The 21497-nt window shown below is 45.0% G+C and overlaps 1 protein-coding gene across 1 annotated transcript in view; it reads right to left on the reverse strand.

Moving 5' to 3' along the window:
* Ell (elongation factor for RNA polymerase II) overlaps positions 1-21497 on the reverse strand; it is a 57094-nt gene that overhangs the window by 8669 nt on the left and 26928 nt on the right. Inside the window, exons 2-4 of the mRNA XM_057752847.1 lie at positions 17607-17654; positions 865-986; positions 596-759 (exon numbers count right to left, since the gene is read on the reverse strand). Of these exons, the coding sequence (XP_057608830.1) occupies positions 596-759; positions 865-986; positions 17607-17654 (334 nt within the window). The remainder of the gene's footprint in view (positions 1-595; positions 760-864; positions 987-17606; positions 17655-21497) is intronic.

Consider the following 21497-nt stretch of genomic DNA (forward strand, 5'->3'; position numbering starts at 1 on the left):
CCAAGGGGGCCAGTAGAGGGCACCAAGAGCTGACACTTGGGTGCTGGAAACCAAACCTGGGTCCTCGTTCTAAGACAGAGTCTCCAGTGGACCAGGCTGGCCTCAGACTCACTACATATGCTAAGCAAACAGGGAAAAACACAAGGCTGCAGTTCTACATGAAACTAACATGCACGTGAGTACACAGCCGAGCAGGTTCCACTTGCATATTAGAAATACATGCATTACTTTAAACATAAAAAACCACGCAGACAAAACAAGGCCCTTCCTTCCTCCCTGGGAGTGCCTGGTGCTGTCCCATTGCTGGGTTGTTCTCAGGAGGCCAAATTTACCCACCTCCCAGTCTGCAGCTTGTGGCCACAGCACCCTCTGGAGGGTGGCTGGGGACAACAGGAGAGCTAAGCGGAGCCTGAACCTACCCACAGCTCTGCACCTCTCAGACTTGGAGAGGACGGCTGGCCCAGGGTCCCCGTCCTACTTGAGGCTCACATGTCATCTGTAGCCACAGCCCTATACTCCAACACCCTGCAACATGAACCTCCCTTTGATATGTGGATAGACATCACCCTGTGCCAGCATCCTGCTTGCCACTCACCCATATAGCGGCCTCCAGCCTTAATGACAATGGCACTTCGGCTCCGAGTCTCCTCCTCTGCCTGGGCCATGCTCTGCCGGGCCTTCTGGTAGGAGTCATCGGTGGCACACACTGTGACCTTATCCTGGATGCTGCCCAGACAGTCCAAGTGAACATCCCCATGGCTGCACAACAAGAGGAAATGTCACCATTACGGTGCCACCTGAGCCACGCCGAGTCAGCCTCAGCACCACAGGAACAGGCAGCAGTCTGAGGGCAGGTAGCCTTACCTGGAGACATATTGTTGGATGCAGTCAAAGCTGCCCTGAGGGCTGTCTCGGCCAATGTTGGAGAGGTAGAAGGAGAAGGCCCGCACCTCCTCGGGGCAGTCAGGCTGGGGTATGGAGATGTGCTGTGGGGAGAGGGAGTGTTACTGTGGTCCTCAGCATGGGGAGGCTGCAGCACAAGTCAGCACTCACTCCTCACAGAGATCATTCACTGGTTGTCAATGTGCAACCTGCACAGAACATGTGGGCATCTTCCTCTGTGGCACCTCCTGGCGTGAAGGTACATGATGGTCACTCATCCTTACCCTCTTGCCAGGCTTAGGCAGCACAGGAGCTCACCCCAATCATTGAGCAGTCCCTTGGATTCACCACCATGATGGTGGAATGCCCCAGCTGCCACAGCTAACAGGACAACATGTGCTCCTACCCGCAGATGACTGTAGACACAGTGTAAACGCCATCTATGGCCCTGCATGTCAGCAACCAAACCTCAAAGGCCCCATTGCCTGCATCTGCCTTAATGCAAATATGGGGTTTCTGTTTTGTGTGTGGTTTTTGGAGACAGGGTTTCTCTGTGTGACACATCTAGTTATCCTGGAACTTGCTATGTAGACCAGGTTGGCCTTGAACTCAAGGATATTCACCTGCCTAGTCCCGAGTGCTAGGACTACAGGTGTGTGTTACCACCACTGTCCAGCTCAAATGTGTTTGTTTTAGGAGACAGGGTCTCTAGCCTAGCCCGATCTCAGATTCGCAATTTGGCCTAGGCTACCCTTGAACTCCTGACTGTCCTGACCCTACCTCCTCAGGACTGGGGAGACAGGTGTGCATTACAGCTGGTTTGTTTGGCACATGATGAACACAAAGCCTCAGGAATGCTGCAGACAAGTATTACACCCACTGATCGTCTAAAGAGGGATCCCAGCATCTGAGATGTCAAACCCTGGCCTGCCTCTTACCACTCACCCAGGCTGTGAGGAGTACACAAGCATGCAGCTTCAAATGTGCATACACAACGCTCACACATATCCACATATATGCGCACTCTCTTCTGCAGTCTGCCCAGACTCATGCCATCTGCTGAGGTCCCGGCTGTGGGCTCAGGGAAATGCAAGGGCCTCCACGCCACCTGTCCTTGACACATACTCCCAGCTTAGGCAAGAGCTGACATTCCCTTGGCACAAGCCTTGAGTTGCATGTGGCTAATGCCACAGCCAAGGAGTTGGGCTCTTTGTACATGACATCACACAACCAAAAAAAAAAAAAATACTGCTTAAAAAAAAGCCAGGCAGTGGTGGCGCACGCCTTTAATCCCAGCACTCGGGAGGCAGAGGCAGGAGGATCTCTGTGAGTTCGAGACCAACCTGGTCTACAAGAGCTAGTTCCAGGACAGGCTCCAAAGCCACAGAGAAACCCTGTCTCGAAAAACCAAAAAAAAAAAAAAAAAAAAAACAAAACAAAACATGACATGACATCACACAGGGCTGGCAGCGTGAGCTCAGGGTCCTGCAGTACACAGATGAACAGTCTCATGCAGGTTCCAGGTGCTACTCAATGCTGGGGTCTCTGACTGAGCCTGCAGAGGGGCTGCTGACCTGGGTCCCTCTGGGTGAGAAAAGGAGTGTTGCACCTCTGGGGACAGAGCATACAGGGAGCTGGAACCATGTCAACCATGACAACCAGGCCACGGTGGAGGTGATGGGCAGGGCATGAGGCCAGGGCTCAAAAGTCCAGGGAGCTGGATCTGCTGCGGTTAATGCTTCCGCTGCCCTGCTGTGTAGCTCAGAGCCTGCGGATGTCTCAAATGGCAGGCGCTATGTCTGGCACCTGTAACTTAAGCTGCAGTCCTAGTGACCAGCTTCAGTTTGGCTCTAGGTTGTCTGAGGTGTGCAGGTAACCTAAGTTCAGCATTTCAGGCAAAGAGCCTGATGAGGTGGGTGAAGCTCACTCAAGAGTGCCTGAAACCCAGGCCTGGGAACTATCCTGCTAGTCTGAGGCACAGATATGAGGGACATAGGCTTCACCCCAAACCCTTTCACCTCTCATTGTAATCTTGGTTCAAGATGACTGGTGGAGGGGAAAGGGGGTCTTCCATGGGAACTAAGCTGAGTGCAGCTAACAGTTAAACAATGTTTTGAGCCGGGCGGTGGTGGCGCACGCCTTTAATCCCAGCACTCGGGAGGCAGAGGCAGGTGGATCTCTGTGAGTTCAAGACCAGCCTGGTCTACAAGAGCTAGTTCCAGGACAGGCTCCAAAACCACAGAGAAACCCTGTCTCGAAAAACCAAAAAAAAAAAAAAAAAAAAAAAAAAAATGTTTTGAGCAACCTGGGCCAGAGCGGGCCTGAGAAGGCAAGCTCCACAGGACATTTGCGGAGACAGGACTGAGCCAGCAACGTGGGCTGGAGCAGACCTAAGATAGCGAACTCCACAGGAACAGGTACAGAGGAGCAACTACTGAGCGAGTCAGCGGGAGCCAGAGACCACTGCAGGTCCGGGAAGAAATCTGAGACCTTCGAGGGAGTAGACCTAAGCCTCGCCCCTTGCGGGTCAGAGCATGAGTCTGGGACCTCTGAGGGAGTAAGCCCGAGTCATGTCCTCTGCAGGTCTGGGCACACCTGAGCCTGGGAACTCCGAGGGAGAAGACTGGAACCAGAGACCTTTGCAGGACAATCCCAAGCCAGGGCCGTCTGCAGGAGTGGATCCAGACCAGTGACATTTACAAAAACAGGTCTGAGCTAACAATCTAGGCTAGAGCAGGCCTGAGACAGCAAACTACATGGGACAAGAGCAAACCCCCGGAGCGCTGAGCAACCTCCAGGAACATGGAGTGACCAATGGGGTGACCAGAACTGTGACACTGACTGTAGCATGAGGAACAACCATCTGAGTCTTGGATCCACTGGCACCTAGAAGATTAATAACCAGAGTCACAGACAGCCCCAACCACACCTATTGCAGGAAAAGATGAGTAGACAAGGTAAGAACACACACTACACCACAAAGAGCAACACGACACCAGTAAAACCGAAAGACTCTACAACAGCAAGATATGAACAATCAAATATAGATGCATCAGAAGAAAATGATCTACAAAATAACTTCAGGACAATGTTTGTGGAAATGAGAAATTCCCTCAAAGAAATGGAAGAAAAAACAAAAAACTGGAAGAAATCAGCAAATTCCTTAAAGAAAACCAAGAAAAGCAATTAAACATATGAAAGAAACTATTCAAGACTTGAAAACTGAAATAGACAAAATAAAGAAAACACAAGCCGAGGGAATTATAGAAACAGAAATCATGAAAAAAACAATCAGGAACCAAAAATGTCAGCATGAACAGCAGAATACGAGAGATGGAAGAGAGAATTTCAAGCGCTGAAGATACAATAGAGGAAATATACTCATCAGTCAAAGAAAACATTGAATCTAACAAAAGCTTAACCCAAAATATCCAGGAAATATGGGACATAATTAAAAAGCCAAACCTAAGAATAATAGGTACAGAAGAAGGAAAAGCTCAACTCAAAAGCACAGAAAATATATTTAATAAAATCATAGAAGAAAACATTCCCAACCTAAAGAAAGATATGCCTATGAAGATATAAGAAGCGTACAGAACACCAAACAGACTAGACCAAAAAACAAACAAAAAAACAACAGTCCCCTCACCACATAATAAAACACTAAACATACAGAATTCAGAAAGAATATTAAGAGCCACAAAGGAAAAAGGACAAATAACACGAGGCAGACCTATCAGAATTACACCTGACTTCTCATTGGAGACAGTGAAAACCAGAAGGTCGTGGTCAAGCATTATGCAGACATTAAGAGATCATGGATGCCAGCCCAGATTACTATACCCAGCAAAACTTTCTTTCTTTCTTTTTTTTTTTTTTTTTTTGGTTTTTCGAGACAGGGTTTCTCTGTGGCTTTGGAGCCTGTCCTGGAACTAGCTCTGTAGACCAGAGACCAGGCTGGTCTCGAACTCACAGAGATCCCCCTGCCTCTGCCTTCCGAGTGCTGGGATTAAAGGCGTGCGCCACCATCGCCCGGTCCAGCAAAACTTTCAATCACCATAGAAGGACAAAACAAGATATTCCAGGACAAAACCATATTTAACAAATACCTAGCCACAAACCCAGCCCTAGACAAAATACTAGAAGGAAACCTCCAACCCAAGGAAGTTGGCTACACCAACAAAACACAGACAATTGATGATCTCAAAGCAGCAAATCCCCAAAGAAGAGGAAAACACACAAATTAACATCACCAACAACAAAAACTAAATTAACAGGAGATAGCAATAACTGGTCATTAATATCCCTTAATATAAATGGACTCAACTCACCTATAAAAAGGCACAGGCTAACAGATTGGATATAAAACAGAATCCATCCTTCTGCTGCGTACAAGAAACACACCTCAACCTCAAAGACAAACATCATCTCAGAGTAGAGGGTTGGGAAAAAACACACCAATTAAATGGACCTAAGAAACAAGTGGGTGCAGTTACCTAATATCTAACAAAATAGACTTCAAACTAAAATCAACCAAAAGAGACAAAGAAGGACATTTCATATTAGTCACAGGAAAAATCCATCAAGAGAAAATCTCAATACTGAACATCAATGCTCCAAATACAAGGGTACCCTCCTATGTAAAAGAAACACTTCTAAAGCTTAAATCATACATTAAACTCCACACACTAATACTGGGAGACTTCAACACTCCACTCTCACCACAGAACAGGTCTGTCAGAAAAAAAAAAAACAGAGAAATAAGAGGAACTGACAGATGTTCCAACTCAAATGGATTTAATAGACATCTATAGAATATTCCATCCAAACAAAAAAGAATATACCTTCTTCTCAGCACCTCAGGAACCTTCTCAAAATTTGATCACATATTAGGTAACAAAGCAAACCTCAACAGATACCAAAAAATTGAAATAACCCCATGTATCTTATCAGATCACCATGGCTTAAAATAAGAATTCAACAGCAACATTAATTCCAGAAAACCCGGAAACTCATGGAAATTAAACAATGCTCACGTGAATCATCAATGGGTCAAGGAAGAAATAAAGGGAGAAAATTTAAAGGCTTCCTAAAATTTCAATGAAAATGACCACACAACACAACCAAATTTATGGGACACAATGAAAGCAGTGTTAAGAGGAAACTTCACAGCACTAAATGCTTATAAAAAGAAGCTGGAAAAAAATCCCACACTAGTGAATTAATAGAACATTTGAAAACTTTAGAACAAAAAGACGCAAACTCACCTAAGAGAACTAAACAGCAGGAAATAATCAAAGTGAGAGCGGAAATCAACAAAATAGAAACAAAAAAAGCAATACAAAGAATCAATGAGACAAAGAGTTGGTTCTTGGAGAAAAATCAACAAAATAAACAAACCTTTATCCAAACTAACCAAAAGTCAGAGAGAGAATATCCAAATTAACAAAATCAGAAATGAAAAAGGGGACATAACAATAGACATGGAAGAAATACAGAGAATCATCAAGACATATTCCAAAAACCTGTACTCCACAAAATTGGAAAACTTAAAGGAAATGGACAACTTTCTGGATAAATATCACTTACCAAAATTAAATTAAGACCAGATAAGCAAATAAAACAGATATAACTGCTGAAGAAATACAGTCATCAAAAGTCTCTCAACCAAAATAGCCCAGGAGGTTTCACCTCAGAATTCTACATGATTTTCAAAGAAAGACTAATTATCAATACTCCTCAAATTGTTCCACACAATAGAAACAGAAGAATATTACCAAACTCTTTTTATGAGGCTACAATTACCATGATACCCAAACCACAGAAAGACATTACTAACAAAGAGAGTTACAGACCAATCTCACTCATGAACATTGATGCAAAAATACTGGCAAAATTGAATCCAAGAACACATCAGAACCATCATCCACCATGATCAAGTCAGCTTCATCCCAGAGATGCAGGGATAGTTCAACATACAGAAATCTGTCAACACAAACTACCATATAAACAAACTGAAGAATAAAAACCACATGATCATCTCATTAGATACTGAAAAAGCTTTCGACGAAATACAACATCCCTTCATGATAAAGGTCCTGGAGAGGGCAGGGATACAAGAAACATACCTAAACATAATAAAGGCAATATACAGCAAGCCAACAGCCAACATCAAACTAAATGGAGAGAAACTCACAGCGATCCCAATGAAATCAGGAACAAGTTTGTCCAATCTCTCCATATCTATTGAATATGGTCCTTGAGGTCCTAGCTAGAGCAAAAAGACACCAAAAGGGGATCAAGGGGATACAAATTGGAAAAGAAGTCAAATTCTCATTATTTGTTGACGATATTATAGTTTATATAAGCGATCCCAAAAATTCTACCAAGGAACTTCTACAACTCGTAAACACTTTCAGTAATGTAGTAGGATACAAGATTACTCAAAAAAATCAGTAGCCCTCCTGTACACAGATGATAAATGGGTCGAGAAAGAAATCAGAGCAACACCACCCTTCACAACAGCCACAAATAGCATAAAATATCTCAAAGTAACTCTAACCAAACAAGTGGAAGACTGGTATGACAAGAACTTTAAATCTTTGAAGAAAGAAATTGAAGAAGACACCTGAAAATTGGAAAGATCTCCCATGCTCTTGGGTAGGTAGAACTAACATAGTAAAAATGGCAATCTTACCAAAAGCATCTACAGATTCAACGCAATGCCCATCAAAATCCCAGCAAAATTCTTCACAGACCTCAAAAGAATGGTACTCAACTTCATATGGAAAAGCAAAAATGAACCAGAATAGCCAAAACAATCCTGTACAATAAAAGAACTTCCTAAATACGACCCCAGCAGCACAGACACTGAGAGAAACAATTAATAAATGGGACCTCCTAAAACAATATAGCTCTGTAAAGCAAAGGACACAATCAACAAGATAAAAATGACAGCCTACAGAATGGGAAAAGATCTTCACCAACCCCACATCAGACAGAGGTCTGATCTCCAAAATATACAAAGAACTCAAGAAATTGGACACCAAAAGATCACATAATCCAATAAAAAAAAAATGGAATACAGACCTAAACAGAGAACTCTCAACAGAGGAATCTAAAATGGCTGAAAGACACTTAAGGAAATGTTCAACATCCTTAGTCATCAGAGAAATGCAAATCAAAACAACTCTGAGATTCCATCTTACACATCTTTGGCCAAGATCCAAAACACTGATGACAACTTATGCTGGAGAGGTTGTGGGGAAAAGGGAACACTTCTGCATTGCTGGTGGGAATGCAAGCTGGTACAACCCCTTTGGATGTCAGTATGGCGATTTCTCAGAAAATTAGGAAACAACTTTCCTCAAGACCCAGTAATACCACTTTTGGGTATATATCCAAAGGATGCTCAATCGTGCCACAAGGACATGTGCTCAACTATGTTCATAACAGCATTGTTTGTCATAGCCAGAACCAGAAAACAACCTAAATGTCCCTCAACCGAAGAATGGATAAGGAAAATGTGGTGCATTTACACAATGGAATATTATACAGCAGAAAAAAATAGCATCTTGAATACTGCAGGCAAATGGATGGAGCTAGGAAATATTATTTTGAGTGAGGTAACCCAGACCCAGAAAGACAATTGTCACATGTACTCACTCAAAAGTGGTTTATAAACATAAAGCAGAGAAAACCAGCCTACAAATCACAATCCCAGAGAACCTAGACAACAATGAGGTCCCTAAGAGAGACATACATGGATCTAATCTACATGGGAAGTAGAAAAAGACAAGATCTCCTGAGTAAACTGGGAGCGTGGGGACCTTGGGAGAGGGTTGAAGGGGAGGTGAGAGACAGGGAGGGGAGCAGAGAAAAATGTAGAGCTCAATAAAAAAAAAATTAAAAAAAATATATAAAAAGAAATGTTTTAAGCAATGTTTTCTCAGTTTAAATCAGATAAAGGGAGGTTGTGCAGATGGCTCAGCATCTTCTAGAGGACCCAAGTTCAGTTCTGAGGACCCTTATCGAGGTTCACAACTGACCACTAGCTCCAGGGACCCACACTTTCTCTGGCCTTCATTAGCTGTGCAACATACTTCTCCCAACACAAACACACACAATTACAAATCAAAAACAGCCGGGCGGTGGTGGCAGACACCTGGAATCCCAACACTTGGAAGGCAGAAGCAGAGGATCTCTGAATTCAAGGCCAGCCTGGTCTACAGAGCAAATTCCAGGATAGCTACAGATGCACAGAAAAACCCTGTCTTGAAAAAAACCAACCAACGGGAAAACAAAACAAAATGAAACAAGGAATGTACAGCTGTGTGGTCTACAGAACACCCAGGAACCCAAGCACCGTGCCCAGCTTCTGGGCTCTAGAGTGCTCCAGGGACCCTGTCTGTATCAGCCCCACCTCAGCAGGTCTCAGAGAATCCCCTGGTGCCTGTCTTCCTTCCCCTCACCCCAGGGATTGACTAGCATGAACCACTTGTCCCCTTGGGCAACCTGTTCACCCTCATCACAGAGCTAACACTGGTTCTGAACATTCTGAACCTTTCCAGACCCCTTCTGTGCTGTTCCTGTCTGCTCTAAGACAGCTGTTGGAAACAGATATTTACGCTATGATTCCTAACAGTAGCAAAATTACAGTTATAAGTAAAAACAAAAATAATTTTATGGTTGGGGTCACCACAGCATACAGCATTACTAAGGCTGAGAACCAGCTGCCTAGAGGAAGGACAACAGGCATACCCAGTGGCGAGCCTAGTCGGCTCTCTAGACCCCATTGGGACACACAGCTGCCTTGCCAGCTGCACACAGGGCTGAGCTCAGATGGACTGTGGCACACAGCATAGATACCAGTGTTGTTTATCACAGGGTCACCAGATGGCAGTTTATGTCCCCTCAGAGGCTGTAGCTTCAATGGGTTAAGACCATTCCATGAAGGAGTAGGGCACACAGACAAACGCGTGCAGGCCAGGTGAGGCCAGGCGGAGCAGACTGCTGTGGGGACAGTGAGACGGCAGGAGACGGACCCCCTCACAGGTGTGTCCGATGTCAGGGCCCTCAACAGGCAGCATGCTCCTATGGGAGCCCAGATCGATGAGTGGGGCAGGAACACACTAAGGGCACATGTCTGAGGTCCCACCTCCCCCTCACACACCAAGGCACAAAGGTGGTGAAAGAAATGGCTGACACGACTTTTGTGGAAGGCGCCCTTGGCGCCCTGGCCAAGGACATGGGACTGTGGTGGTTATTATTGGTTGTCAGCTTGACTACATCTGGAATTAACTAAAGCCTAAGTGGCTGGGTATACCTGTAAGGAATGTTTTCTTGACTGAATCATTTCAACTGGAAAAACCCAACCTAGATCTGGATCTTCTGATGAGGGAAGGGCCACCTTCAACCTGCGCCACGCCCTCTGCTGCTGGCAGCCTATGTAAATGACAGGGACGAAGGGACACTTGGCTTTGCCTGCTTGCTCTGGCTCTCACTAGCAAGTCCATTCCTTCACTGTCATTAGGGCCTGCTTCTTCAGGACTGCAGCATATACCGGAGACCAGCTGAGACACCCAGCCTCATGCACTGAACAACTTTGCCCTTAGCAGACTGCCATTGTTGGAGTAGCTGGGCCACAGCCTGTGAGCCACTCTAATAATCCCCTTATATATATCTGTGTGTGTGTGTATGTATGTATTGTTATATATACACACACAACACACACACACATACAATATATATATCCATCAATTCTGATTCTCTAGAGAACCCTGACTAACTCAGGGGTGAAGCTGTCACTCCTGGCTGTGTCCCCCCCGGAGAGCCACAGGCCAGCAACTGTGGGCCACGTGGGGCAGCTGAGGCACACCATGTACCTGGTTACCAGTTACAGACAAAGGTGAGCTGAACAAACCTGCAGAGCCTGGGTAGCTGGAGGGAGAAGTGGGAACACTCAAATGCTCCAGTCTGCCTGGCCAGGAAGACCTCTTCCCATTCAGACAGCACTTAGCCCAGAGCACTAAGTAACAGGAGAGCCACTGCGGCCATCTCACTGCATACACTGACCAGGTCAGTGACAAGATAGGAGGACAGGACTGGGACACAGGCTGGCCATACCAGCTGCTCAGGAGGCTGAGGCAGGAGGATACTGAGTATAAAATCAATTCTGGGTAATATAGCTAGATGATGTCTCAAAACAAAACGTAAAAAGCAGGGGCTGGAGAGATGGCTTGGCGTTAAGAGCACTGGGGAGGACCTGTTCAGATCCAACACCCACATGGCAGCTCTCAACCACCAGGGCCAGGGCACACAAAGCTCTCTTCTACCTCAGCAGGCTCTGGGCACACAGACAAAACATGCAATAAAAAAATTAGGGAAAAAAATAAAAAGATGTGGGATATTTATACACCGTGTGAAGATATACTGCTGTGATTGGTTTAATAAAGAGCTGAATGGCCAATAGCTAGCCAAGAGGTATAGGAGGGACTTCTGGGCAAGAAGAGAGGAAGTAGAAAATAAATCTAAGCATAAGAGACACACAGGATGGGACAGGGTAAAGCCATGTGGTAGAATGTATAATATGGGTTAATTTAAGTTATAAGAGCCAGTTATCAACAAGCTTGAGCTAAAGGTCAAGCCTTCATGATTAATAATAAGTCTCTGTGTCACTATTTGGGAGTTGGCTAGTGGGACAGAGCAAGACTCATTACATATAATGCTCAACCTCCACGTATGTATTTCCACATAGGAATTGAGAAATCTTTTTGTTTATTTTTGTTTTTTTGAGACAGGGTTTCTCTGTGTAGCCTGCCTCTGTCTCCCTAGTGCTTAGATTAAAGGCATGTGTCACTGGGCTGGAGAGATGGCTCAAATGTTGAGAGCACTTGCTGCTCTTCCAGAGGACCTGAGTTCAATTTCCAGTACCTACATGGTGGCTCACAACCATGTATAATGAGATCTGGTGTTCTCTTCTGGCCTGTAGGTATACGTGCAGGCAGAACACTATATACCTAATAAATAAATAAAAACAAAACAACAACAAAAAAGGTATGTAATACCACCGCCTGGCAGGGCCTGAGAAATCTTTTTTTTTTTTAAATTTGATTTTTATTGAGCTCTACATTTTTCTCTGCTCCCCTCCCTGTCTCTCACCTCCCCTTCAACCCTCTCCCAAGGTCCCCACGCTCCCAATTTACTCAGGAGATCTTGTCTTTTTCTACTTTCTACTTCCCATGTAGATTATATATATGTAAGTCTCTCTTAGTCTCCACATTCTTGTCTAAGTTCTCTGGTATTGTGATTTGTGGGCTGGTTTTCTTTGCTTTATGTTTAAAAACCACCTATGAGTAAGTACATGTGATAATTGTCTTTCTGTGTCTGGGTTACCTCACTCAAAATAATGTTTTCTAGCTCTATCCATTTTCCTGCAAAGTTCAAGCTGTTGTTATTTTTTTCTGTTGTGTAGTACTCCACTGTGTAAATGTACCACAGAATTCTCAACAGAAGACTCTCAAGGGCCAAAAGACTCAATATCCTTAATCATCAGGGAAATGCAAATCAAAATGATTCTGAAATACCATCTAACACATGTCAGAATGGTTAAGATCAAAAACACTGAGGACAGTTTATGCTGGAGAGGATGTGGAGTAAGGGAAACACTCCAGCATTGCTGTTGGGAGTGCAAACTTGTACAGCCACTTTGCAAATCAGTATAGTGATTTCTCAGAAAATTGGGAATCAATCTACCTCAAGACCCAGCAATACCACTATGGGCATATAACCAAAGGATGCTAAATCAAACCACAAGCACACAATGTTCATAGCAGCATTATTCATAATAGCTAGAAACTGGAAACAACCTAGATGTCCCTCAACTGAAGAATGAATAAGGAAAATGTGGGACATTTACACAATGGAGTACTACTCAGCTGCAAAAAACAATGACATCATAAAATTTGTATGCAAATGGATGGAACAAAAAAAAAATCTTGAGTGAGGTAACTCGGACCCAGAGAGACAAACCCGGTATGTACGCACTCTTAAGTGGAGAGAAGATGTAAAGCAAAGGACAACCAGACTGCAATCCACAGCTCCAGAGAACTGGGGGGGGGGGGGGGGGAAGAGAAGAAGGACGGGGAGGAAGAAATATATAGCTCATTAAAAACAAAAAAAGAATGTGTTTTTTGGGGGCATAGACAGTCATAGAAAAGATAGGCGGTGCTAGCGCACGCCTTTAATCCCAGCTCTTGGAGGCAGAGGCAGATGGATCTCTGAGTTTGAGGTGAGCCTGGTCTACAGAGTGAGTTACCGGACAGCTAGGACTGTTACAGAGAAACCCTGTTTCATAAAAACAAAACAAAAAGAAAAAAAAAAGAATAGTTTAAAAAAATAAAGTCTTGGGGCTGGAGAAATGGCTCAGAGGTTAAGAGCATTGCCTGCTCTTCCAAAGGTCTTGAGTTCAATTCCCAGCAACCACATGGTGGCTCACAACCATCTGTAATGGGGTCTGGTGCCCTCTTCTGGCCTTCAGGCATACACACAGACAGAATATTGTATACATAATAAATAAATAAATTTAAAAAAATAAATAAAAAATAAAGTCTTTAAGAGAGAACAAAGTAAAGAGAATAAGCCATGCGAAGATGGGAAACAGAGGTGTCTGGATCCCCTACCATGTTTTGTTGATGCTGAATTTTTAAATGATAATGAAGAAAACATCAAGTGCTGAGAGACACTGGATCATGAAAACTGCTAAATGAAACCAACCTATATATTTTGAGAATGTATTTTAACTTCAGAATGAAAGTCAGAAAATATGTGGCAGTGGGTAAGAGGTTTTGCCTTTGTTTCCAGAGGAAACAGAAAGTTATGGTTCTCTTCCAAATCAGTGCCGATCAGATTGACTGGGGAGACCTCCTGAAAATCTTGGCTACACACATGAAACTGGGTGAGACATAGTAAATCTGTTGAGTCCACGACATGGGTAGAAATTTAGTTATGCAGTCAATAGATTTATATAAAGTTGACAGATACCTTTTATCTGCTCAAATATAAAATGAAAAAAATCAACTTTAACTGATGTGTGCACACTGCATATCCCATAGTTATGTTAATGCAGATATACATGTTACCTTTAACTGACGTGTACACACTGCACATCCCATATTTATGTTAATGCAGATATACATGTTCCCTTTAACTGATGTGTGCACACTGCATATCCCATAGTTATGTTAATGCAGATATACATGTTACCTTTAACTGACGTGTACACACTGCATATCCCATAGTTATGTTAATGCAGATATACATGTTACCTTTAACCGACGTGTGCACACTGGACATCCCATACTTGTGTTAATGCTGATATACACATTACCTTTAAAATTCTGAGTGTTTTTGGAACAAGAACGAGACACCAATAAAGACACACACACACACACTCACACACACACAGCCCAGGTGATCCAGTATCTCAAAATGCCTCTGCAGTTTCCTCCAAATTCTGCATCCAGAACAACTTCAAAGCTGCTAGGTGAGATGGTCCAGAATCACACACTACTCCAGCCAGGACTTCAGACAAGTCCTGCATATTCCTATCACACACAGACTGAACAAATGATACAGCTAGCTTTCCCAGCCTTGACCATTATCTCAGTTTTCTCTGGTTCCCTAAAGATGCCTTCATTCTCAGACAATAGGAAGCAGTCTAGAAAATACAATACCCACATTTCCCAGAGGTAGAATGGGTGATTTTTGGTCAATCAATGTATTATGGATGTTTTCATTGGTTCAGGGCATTTTATTCAAGCTATTACTGGTCAAGGCAAGGGAAAAAACTAAGCAAGAAAGGTTAGAAAAAAGGGAAATACAGGAATGATAGGATAAAAGGGTAGATTACTGAATCTACTTTAAACTAAAAACTACTAACCTCAAATATTTTATATTAACATGGACTTTTGTGTTTTTTTAATATTTATTTATTTAGTATGTATACAATATTCTGTCTGTGTGTATGCCTGAAGGCCAGAAGAGAGCACCAGACCCCATTACAGATGGTTGTGAGCCACCATGTGGTTGCTGGAAATTGAACTCAGGACCTTTGGAAGAGCAGGTAATGCTCTTAACCTCTGAGCCATCTCTCCAGCCCCTATCATGGACTTTTGTATACTGATACAAATTTAAAGTTATTTTCATTATAATGTATTATATGTTTCTATTCTTGGTTAAGGTATTGTACCTATGCAGCTCATTTAACAATGTAATGCAAATTTCTAGTCCTTGAAAATTATTATTACAAAGTATTAAAGATAATTAAGAAATACAGGTTAGTAGTTAGTCACAATCAAACTTGTGGCCATGTTAAGTATGTTTTCAAGGTCAAACAGAAATATATTTAAGATAGACAGATAGTCTTCAAGCATTTCAGAGACCCACAGAATATGGCATTTAAAATGTTCTAATAACAAGGCTTTTCATGATAGTAAGACATATCTGCTCCTGGTGGCATCAATCTATTACAAAAAAGAATGATGGGGCTGGAGAGATGGCTCAGTGGTTAAGAACACTGGTTGCTCTTCCAGAGGCCATGAGTTCAATTCCCAGCAACCACATGGTGGCTCACAACCATCTGTAGTGAGATCTGGTGCCCTCCTCTGGCATGCAAGCATACATGGAGGCAGAATGTTGCATATATAATAAATACATCTTTAAAAAAAAAGAATGATGGACAAAGAAGAACCTCCATATGGAGTTTGCTTTTATTGTGACAAAGCTAGCTGTTTTAATAAATAATGCCAGCCTGAAGTCGTCCTGGTCAGCCTTACAGACCAGGCACTGGTGACACTCACCTTTAATCCCAGTGGCCACACTAGTTTGCCATAGAAACCGGGTGGTGCAAGTCTTTAATCCCAGCCCTAGAGGATTATAAACCAGGAGGAGACAGCTCTCAGACACAGTCTCATTCTGAGATTCCTGGAGGCAGGATCGCCATTTCAGACTGAGGTAGAGGTAAGAGCCAGTAGCTGGCTGCTTTGCTTTTCTGATCTTCAGGTTGGACCCCAATTTCTGTCTCTGGGTTTTTATTAATTGTGCTACAGTTAGTCACTGGGCAAGAAACTGTCCTTGTCTTTAACTGCTAACAGTATGCAGTCCATACTGAACAAGTAGGACATAAAAGTTCTGACTGCAGAACTTTGTCAAGACAGGGTAGGACAGTCCTTCAAAATACCGGCTTCATGGAAATGTCTGTCAGATATTCTAGGCCTGTAGGTCCAAGATGGATGCCCCATCATTGGAGAAGAACTTTGGGTGACTGTCCAGGCAGCCAGATATCTCTGTTGTTTCTTAGATTAGAAAGTTGTTTGTGCAACACTTCCTGTTTACTCAGATAATATTGTATCCTTTTCAAATCTTTGATGGGGCTCAAGACTAGATAGTTGTAATTACAATTTTCCTTGTTACCAAATTCAGAAAAGGAGTTTATATTAGAGATGTAAACTTTATAAGGTTCAGAAACATAAAAGCTTAAGTCATTTATCTAAGGTATTTTTAGGGTGGTAATACAATCTATGATAGAGAATGGTTTGAAACTTTGGACTAAGACAGGAAAGAAATACAGTGCTTTCTCCACATTTGCCAACTATTGTGAATGGAATTCTTATCTGATAATTGTTCTTATTGTCTATACTTTTACTATGTCAGAGTTCAAATCTTCCTTTTTACTTAAGACAAAAAGGGGAAATGTTGTGGGATATTTGTATGCTGTGTTAAGATATATTTCTGTGGTTGGTTTAATAAAGAACTGAATGGTCAAGAACTAGGCAGGAGGTATAGTATAGGCGGGACTTGGGCAGGGGGAGAGGAAGTAGGACATTAATCTAGGTGCAAGAAAGACACAAAGAATGGGACAAAGGTAAAAGCCATGTAGTAGAACGTAGATCAATACAAACATGGGTTAGTTATACTATTGTTGACAAGTCCAAGAACTAAAGGCCAAGCCTTCACAATTAATAAGTCTCTGGGTTACTATTTGGGAACAGGCTGGTGGGACAGAGAAAGAGGACATGGTGGCTGAATAAGAGCAGTGCCACAGGCTCATATATTTGAATGCTTAGTCACTAGGGAGTGGAGCTGTTTGAAAGGATTAGGAGGATTAGGGGGTGTGGCCTTGTTGGAGAAAGTGTGTGTGGGGGGGAGTGTAAGCTGTGAGGTTTCAAAAGCCCACACCAAACCCAGAGCCTCTCTCTCTCTCCATATGGATCAGGAAGTAGAACTCTCAGCCACTTCTCCAGCCGGGCCTCCCTGTGTGCCACCATGCTCTTGACTATGACGATAATGGACTCAGCTTCTCAAACTATACGCCAGTCCCCAGTTAAATGCATTCTAAGAGCTGCCTGGGCCATGAGTCTCCTCATTGCAAAAGGACAGTGAACACAACAGAGGCCTGATGATGTAGCTAAGCCATGAAACACTTGCCTGGGCTGGCAAGGAGGCGGCCCTGGGCTCCTTCCCCAGAACTGCAAGTTGGTTGGGGGTGGAAGAATTTCCATGGGAGCATTCCTATCTGAAACACCACATGCCCATGAGAGGGCATCCCAAGGATCACTGTGAGATGGTCACCCTGCTCTCACACATGGCCTTCCCTGGGTTCAGGGTCCAGTTTGGGGCCACCCTCTTCCACAGCCCATGTGTGTATCAGGACAGGAAACACTCACTCCTTGGCTTCCTTCAAACCGGATGGATGGTCTCAGGGACACAGAATCCTACAAGAGAACAAAAGGGAAAGCTTCAATGGACATAAAATCCACATCCTTCCAGCCATACAGGGCCAGAGCACAAAGCACATTCAGAGACCCAAAGGGTTTTGAAGGGTCAGTAGGAGTTCCAACTGCCAGAGAAGTCACAGAAGCAGAGCCTTGAGACATGGGCAGCCAGCAACAGGTCAGGAGCCTTGGTGCTGTCCAAGGCTGACTCCCTGGGAGAGGAGAACAGGTGGAGCTTAGCGCACTGTGGCCTTTGTGGAGCAGATCACAGTTACAGGATCCTGCTGTGGGGTGAGGACACCCGGAAAGCCCTTCATAGCCCTGTCTGGGTAGTGGCCGCTACAGGAAACCTGCAATGAAGGGCTTCAGCCCAGAGCAGAACGACCACATGCCCCAGGCTCCAATCGGCTCCGCAGCCCACTGGGTCCAGACCACCTTCTCTCAGGGATGCTGTTGTCTGGGGGCTCCTGCCCCCTCCATTTCTCTCCTAGGAGATGATACATAGCTGCGGTGCCAATGAGTCCATTGCAGGGCAGGCCTGGGGGCCGAGGGGGCACTGCACACTGGGCCAGAGCCAGAACCAGAGCTGCCAGCTGGCATGGCAGGAGCAGCCAGTCAAGGGCAGGTGGGGTGGGGAGAGGTGGCCGGTGGTCCTACAATAGCATACAATTATCCTTCAGGGTGGAGGCAGTGAGGGTCCCTTTGTCTGCAGAGCCCCATGCCTTGGGCCCTCTTTGCTCTCCAGAGATGACCCACAGGGCCAGCTGCTCACAACCAGGTCAGCGGTTCAGCCACGTCACAGAACACCCAGCATGCATGAGGGCGCTGTGCTGAAGACACAGGTGAGGATCCCTGCAGAGGGGTCATGGCCACACCACAACCAATCTCCTACCCAGTGGTGGCATGTCTTCAGGGCCAATGACAGGTGCTGAGAAGACAAAGCCACAGTCTGACAACCCACACCCTCTCCCAGGACAGAACCACATACCCACATGCTGTGTAGGGTGGTAGGGTTCTTTGATCTTGTGTGATGCTGGGCACACCAGTGCACACCTGTCACTGAGTCAATCCCAGCACCACTGCACACTTTGGTGTGCCACACCAAGGACAGTGGGAGAATTTACAGCCAAAGCTCACACTTTTGAGGTTTAAGGGCCAACTAACTGGTGAAGCCACCCAAAAGCAGAGTGTGACCTGGATGTGACCTCGGCTCCCATGGCCACATGCTGTGTGAGTCCCAGCTTACAGGAGAACGAGGTAGAGCCTAGAGTCATCTTTGGCTATATAGGAAGTTTAAGGCCAGCCTAGGCTATGTGATACCCTGACTGAAAAAAAAAAATCAAAAAATGGGGCTGGAGAGATGGCTCAGCGGTTAAGAGCATTGCCTGCTCTTCCAAAGGTCCTGAGTTCAATTCCCAGCAACAACATGGTGGCTCACAACCATCTGTAATGAGGTCTGGTGCCCTCTTCTGGCCTTCAGGCATACACACAGAAAGAATATTGTATACATAATAAATAAATAAATAAATAAATAAATATTTTTTAGAAAAATCAAAAAATAAAATCCCTCACCAGTCACTGTATGGGAGCCACCTCTGTGCACTGCTTGCCTGTGTAGATGTCTCTTTGGATTACGGAGCCATAGAGCAAGGGGAAGTGCCACTCATTATCCTTCCATTTTTTTTTTCAGGATTTGTACACATGCTTGGACTGTCACTGGGGCCGTATCTTACCATAAACGGAAAGACAGGTTAAAGGAAGCCTCTGAAAGACACAAGAGCCACTCAGAGCAAAGGTCAGGTGGCCTTGTGGCACTGGGCCCAGGAGGAGGAACAGCAGGTACGGCCTGGCCCACATCCACCCCTAGGGCCAAGTTCTCTAGAGGTCAGTGCAGAAGCAGAACACAGGGATCTACCAAAGGACAAGACAGAAAAAAAACACATCCTCCATGACATGCATGGAGTCGTGGGTGACAGCATAAGAGGCCAGCTCTGAGAGTGGCCTTATGGCCATGCAGACACTCCCCTTGATCTGTAAACTTCCTGGCTGCTCATTCTCCTACAGCTGTCTTGGAGTAGCCCAGGAAGTCAGCCTTCCTCAGACCTGGGAAGGTTGACCTCAAGTGGCTGTTCCCATGTGACCTGGCTGTTTTCATAAACCTGGGCTCCCAGCCATACAGGCTGGACTTTCATGTCAACAAGGAGTCTTCACTACTTAGACCCGTCATTTGACTGCAGCTCCCATAGGGTTAGATAGGCATGGATGGAACAAGGTACGCCATGGTGGTGCACCATCAGTGAGGAAGGCTGAGGCAGGATGGTGAGTCCCGGGTCAGTCCGGGTTGCAGGGCAAAACCTGGCCTCAAAAGCCAACAGCCTCTGGGCAAAGTGCCACAACCCACATCTGTCACGAGGTCACAGTGACCCACAGGGAAAAAGCAGGTTAATAAAGCCAGATCAGGAGGGGCGCTGCTGGTGTTCCACAACAAACCGAGGACCACAGCTGTTCACCGTGGCCTTGGCCCATTTGTCTAGCAGCTGAAGGCCCACTGGGCGAGTATCAGAAGACAGGTGACCAGGCTGAGCTACCCTGCTAGTGCCTGTCACTAGCCCAGCAGGTGGTCTTGTGTAGAAACCTAGGGGTCAGGCTGGAGTTCACTGTCCTGGACAGTGCAGCCAGGCCACGTGAAGGACAGCAGGTGCCTCACATCAAAGCTAAGCACAGGCTCAAAGGCCTTGAGAAGCCTGAGGAGTTAGGTTTCTCCAAGGGTGTCCTGTGTTTATAACCACCCACTCCTACCACATCCCATCAACCCTCCTGGTCCTGAGGGGGACAACCTGGAGTCTGTAGAAGCTCCGCCCCCTGGGCTGGTTTCAATCAGAAGGGACATAGCTCTCTGGGATTCAGGCTGCTGAGTACCTAGGCAGCTCCAGCACCAATCCTATCCCAATCTGGGCAGTGAGTGACGGTTGCTAGTTAGTGGCAAGAGAAGGCCATGCCTGTTTCCCCAGGGTCAGCATGCAGAAGTTATGTTCCAGAAGTAGCCAATGTTGTACGTCCTGTTAGCATCCAGACTTGATAGTGTAGAAGTCACCAGGTGGTGCTGGTCTGGAAGGTCACGGAGAACAGACACTACAGACACTGTGGAGAAGGACAGGAGTCCCAGAAGAGAGCCCAGGAGAGTTTGTTGGTGACAGTGCAGCCCAGTTGCAGCAGAGACTCCAGCATTGTGGAGATGACAGTACCGGGAAGACCACCAAGGTCAGCAGCAGTGGGGAGTGCAGCTGCTGGAGTCTGGGAGACTGTGTGCCCATGTAGAGCCACAGGGCAGAGCCAGAGAAGTGACCCAAGACCCTTGGAGGAGCCCAGACACTGGGTCCTGAGTTGCTGTTGTTGTTACTGTTTTGTTGTTGTTGTTGTTTTTCGAGACAAGGTTGCTCTGTAGCCCTGGCTGTCCCTGGAACTCACTCTGTAGACCAGGCTGGTTTCGAACTCACAGAGCCAATCTCTGCCTCCAGAGTGCTGGGATTAAAGGTGGGATTAAAGGTGTGTGCTGCCGCCTGGCCAGACACTGAGTTATTTATACAGTAGGAGTTTGCTTTGACTTTGATTTGATTGTGTCCGGGTTCTTCCCTCCTGAAGTAAGACTTTATTTCTGATTTTACAAAAGCCCACAGTTGAGGGACTTTGAAATTTAAAAGAGACTGTCTATTTTAAGAGACTGAACTTTTTAAAGATGTGGGACTTTTAAAAATTGAGCGTTTATGTTGTAATGTTTATATTAACATGTGAACTTGGGGAAAGGTTATGACTGAACAGTAACGTGTTTGGATGTGTCAAGCT

The sequence above is a fragment of the Chionomys nivalis genome, chromosome 20, assembly GCF_950005125.1.
Source record: "Chionomys nivalis chromosome 20, mChiNiv1.1, whole genome shotgun sequence".
In the NCBI taxonomy this organism is placed as follows: domain Eukaryota; kingdom Metazoa; phylum Chordata; class Mammalia; order Rodentia; family Cricetidae; genus Chionomys; species Chionomys nivalis.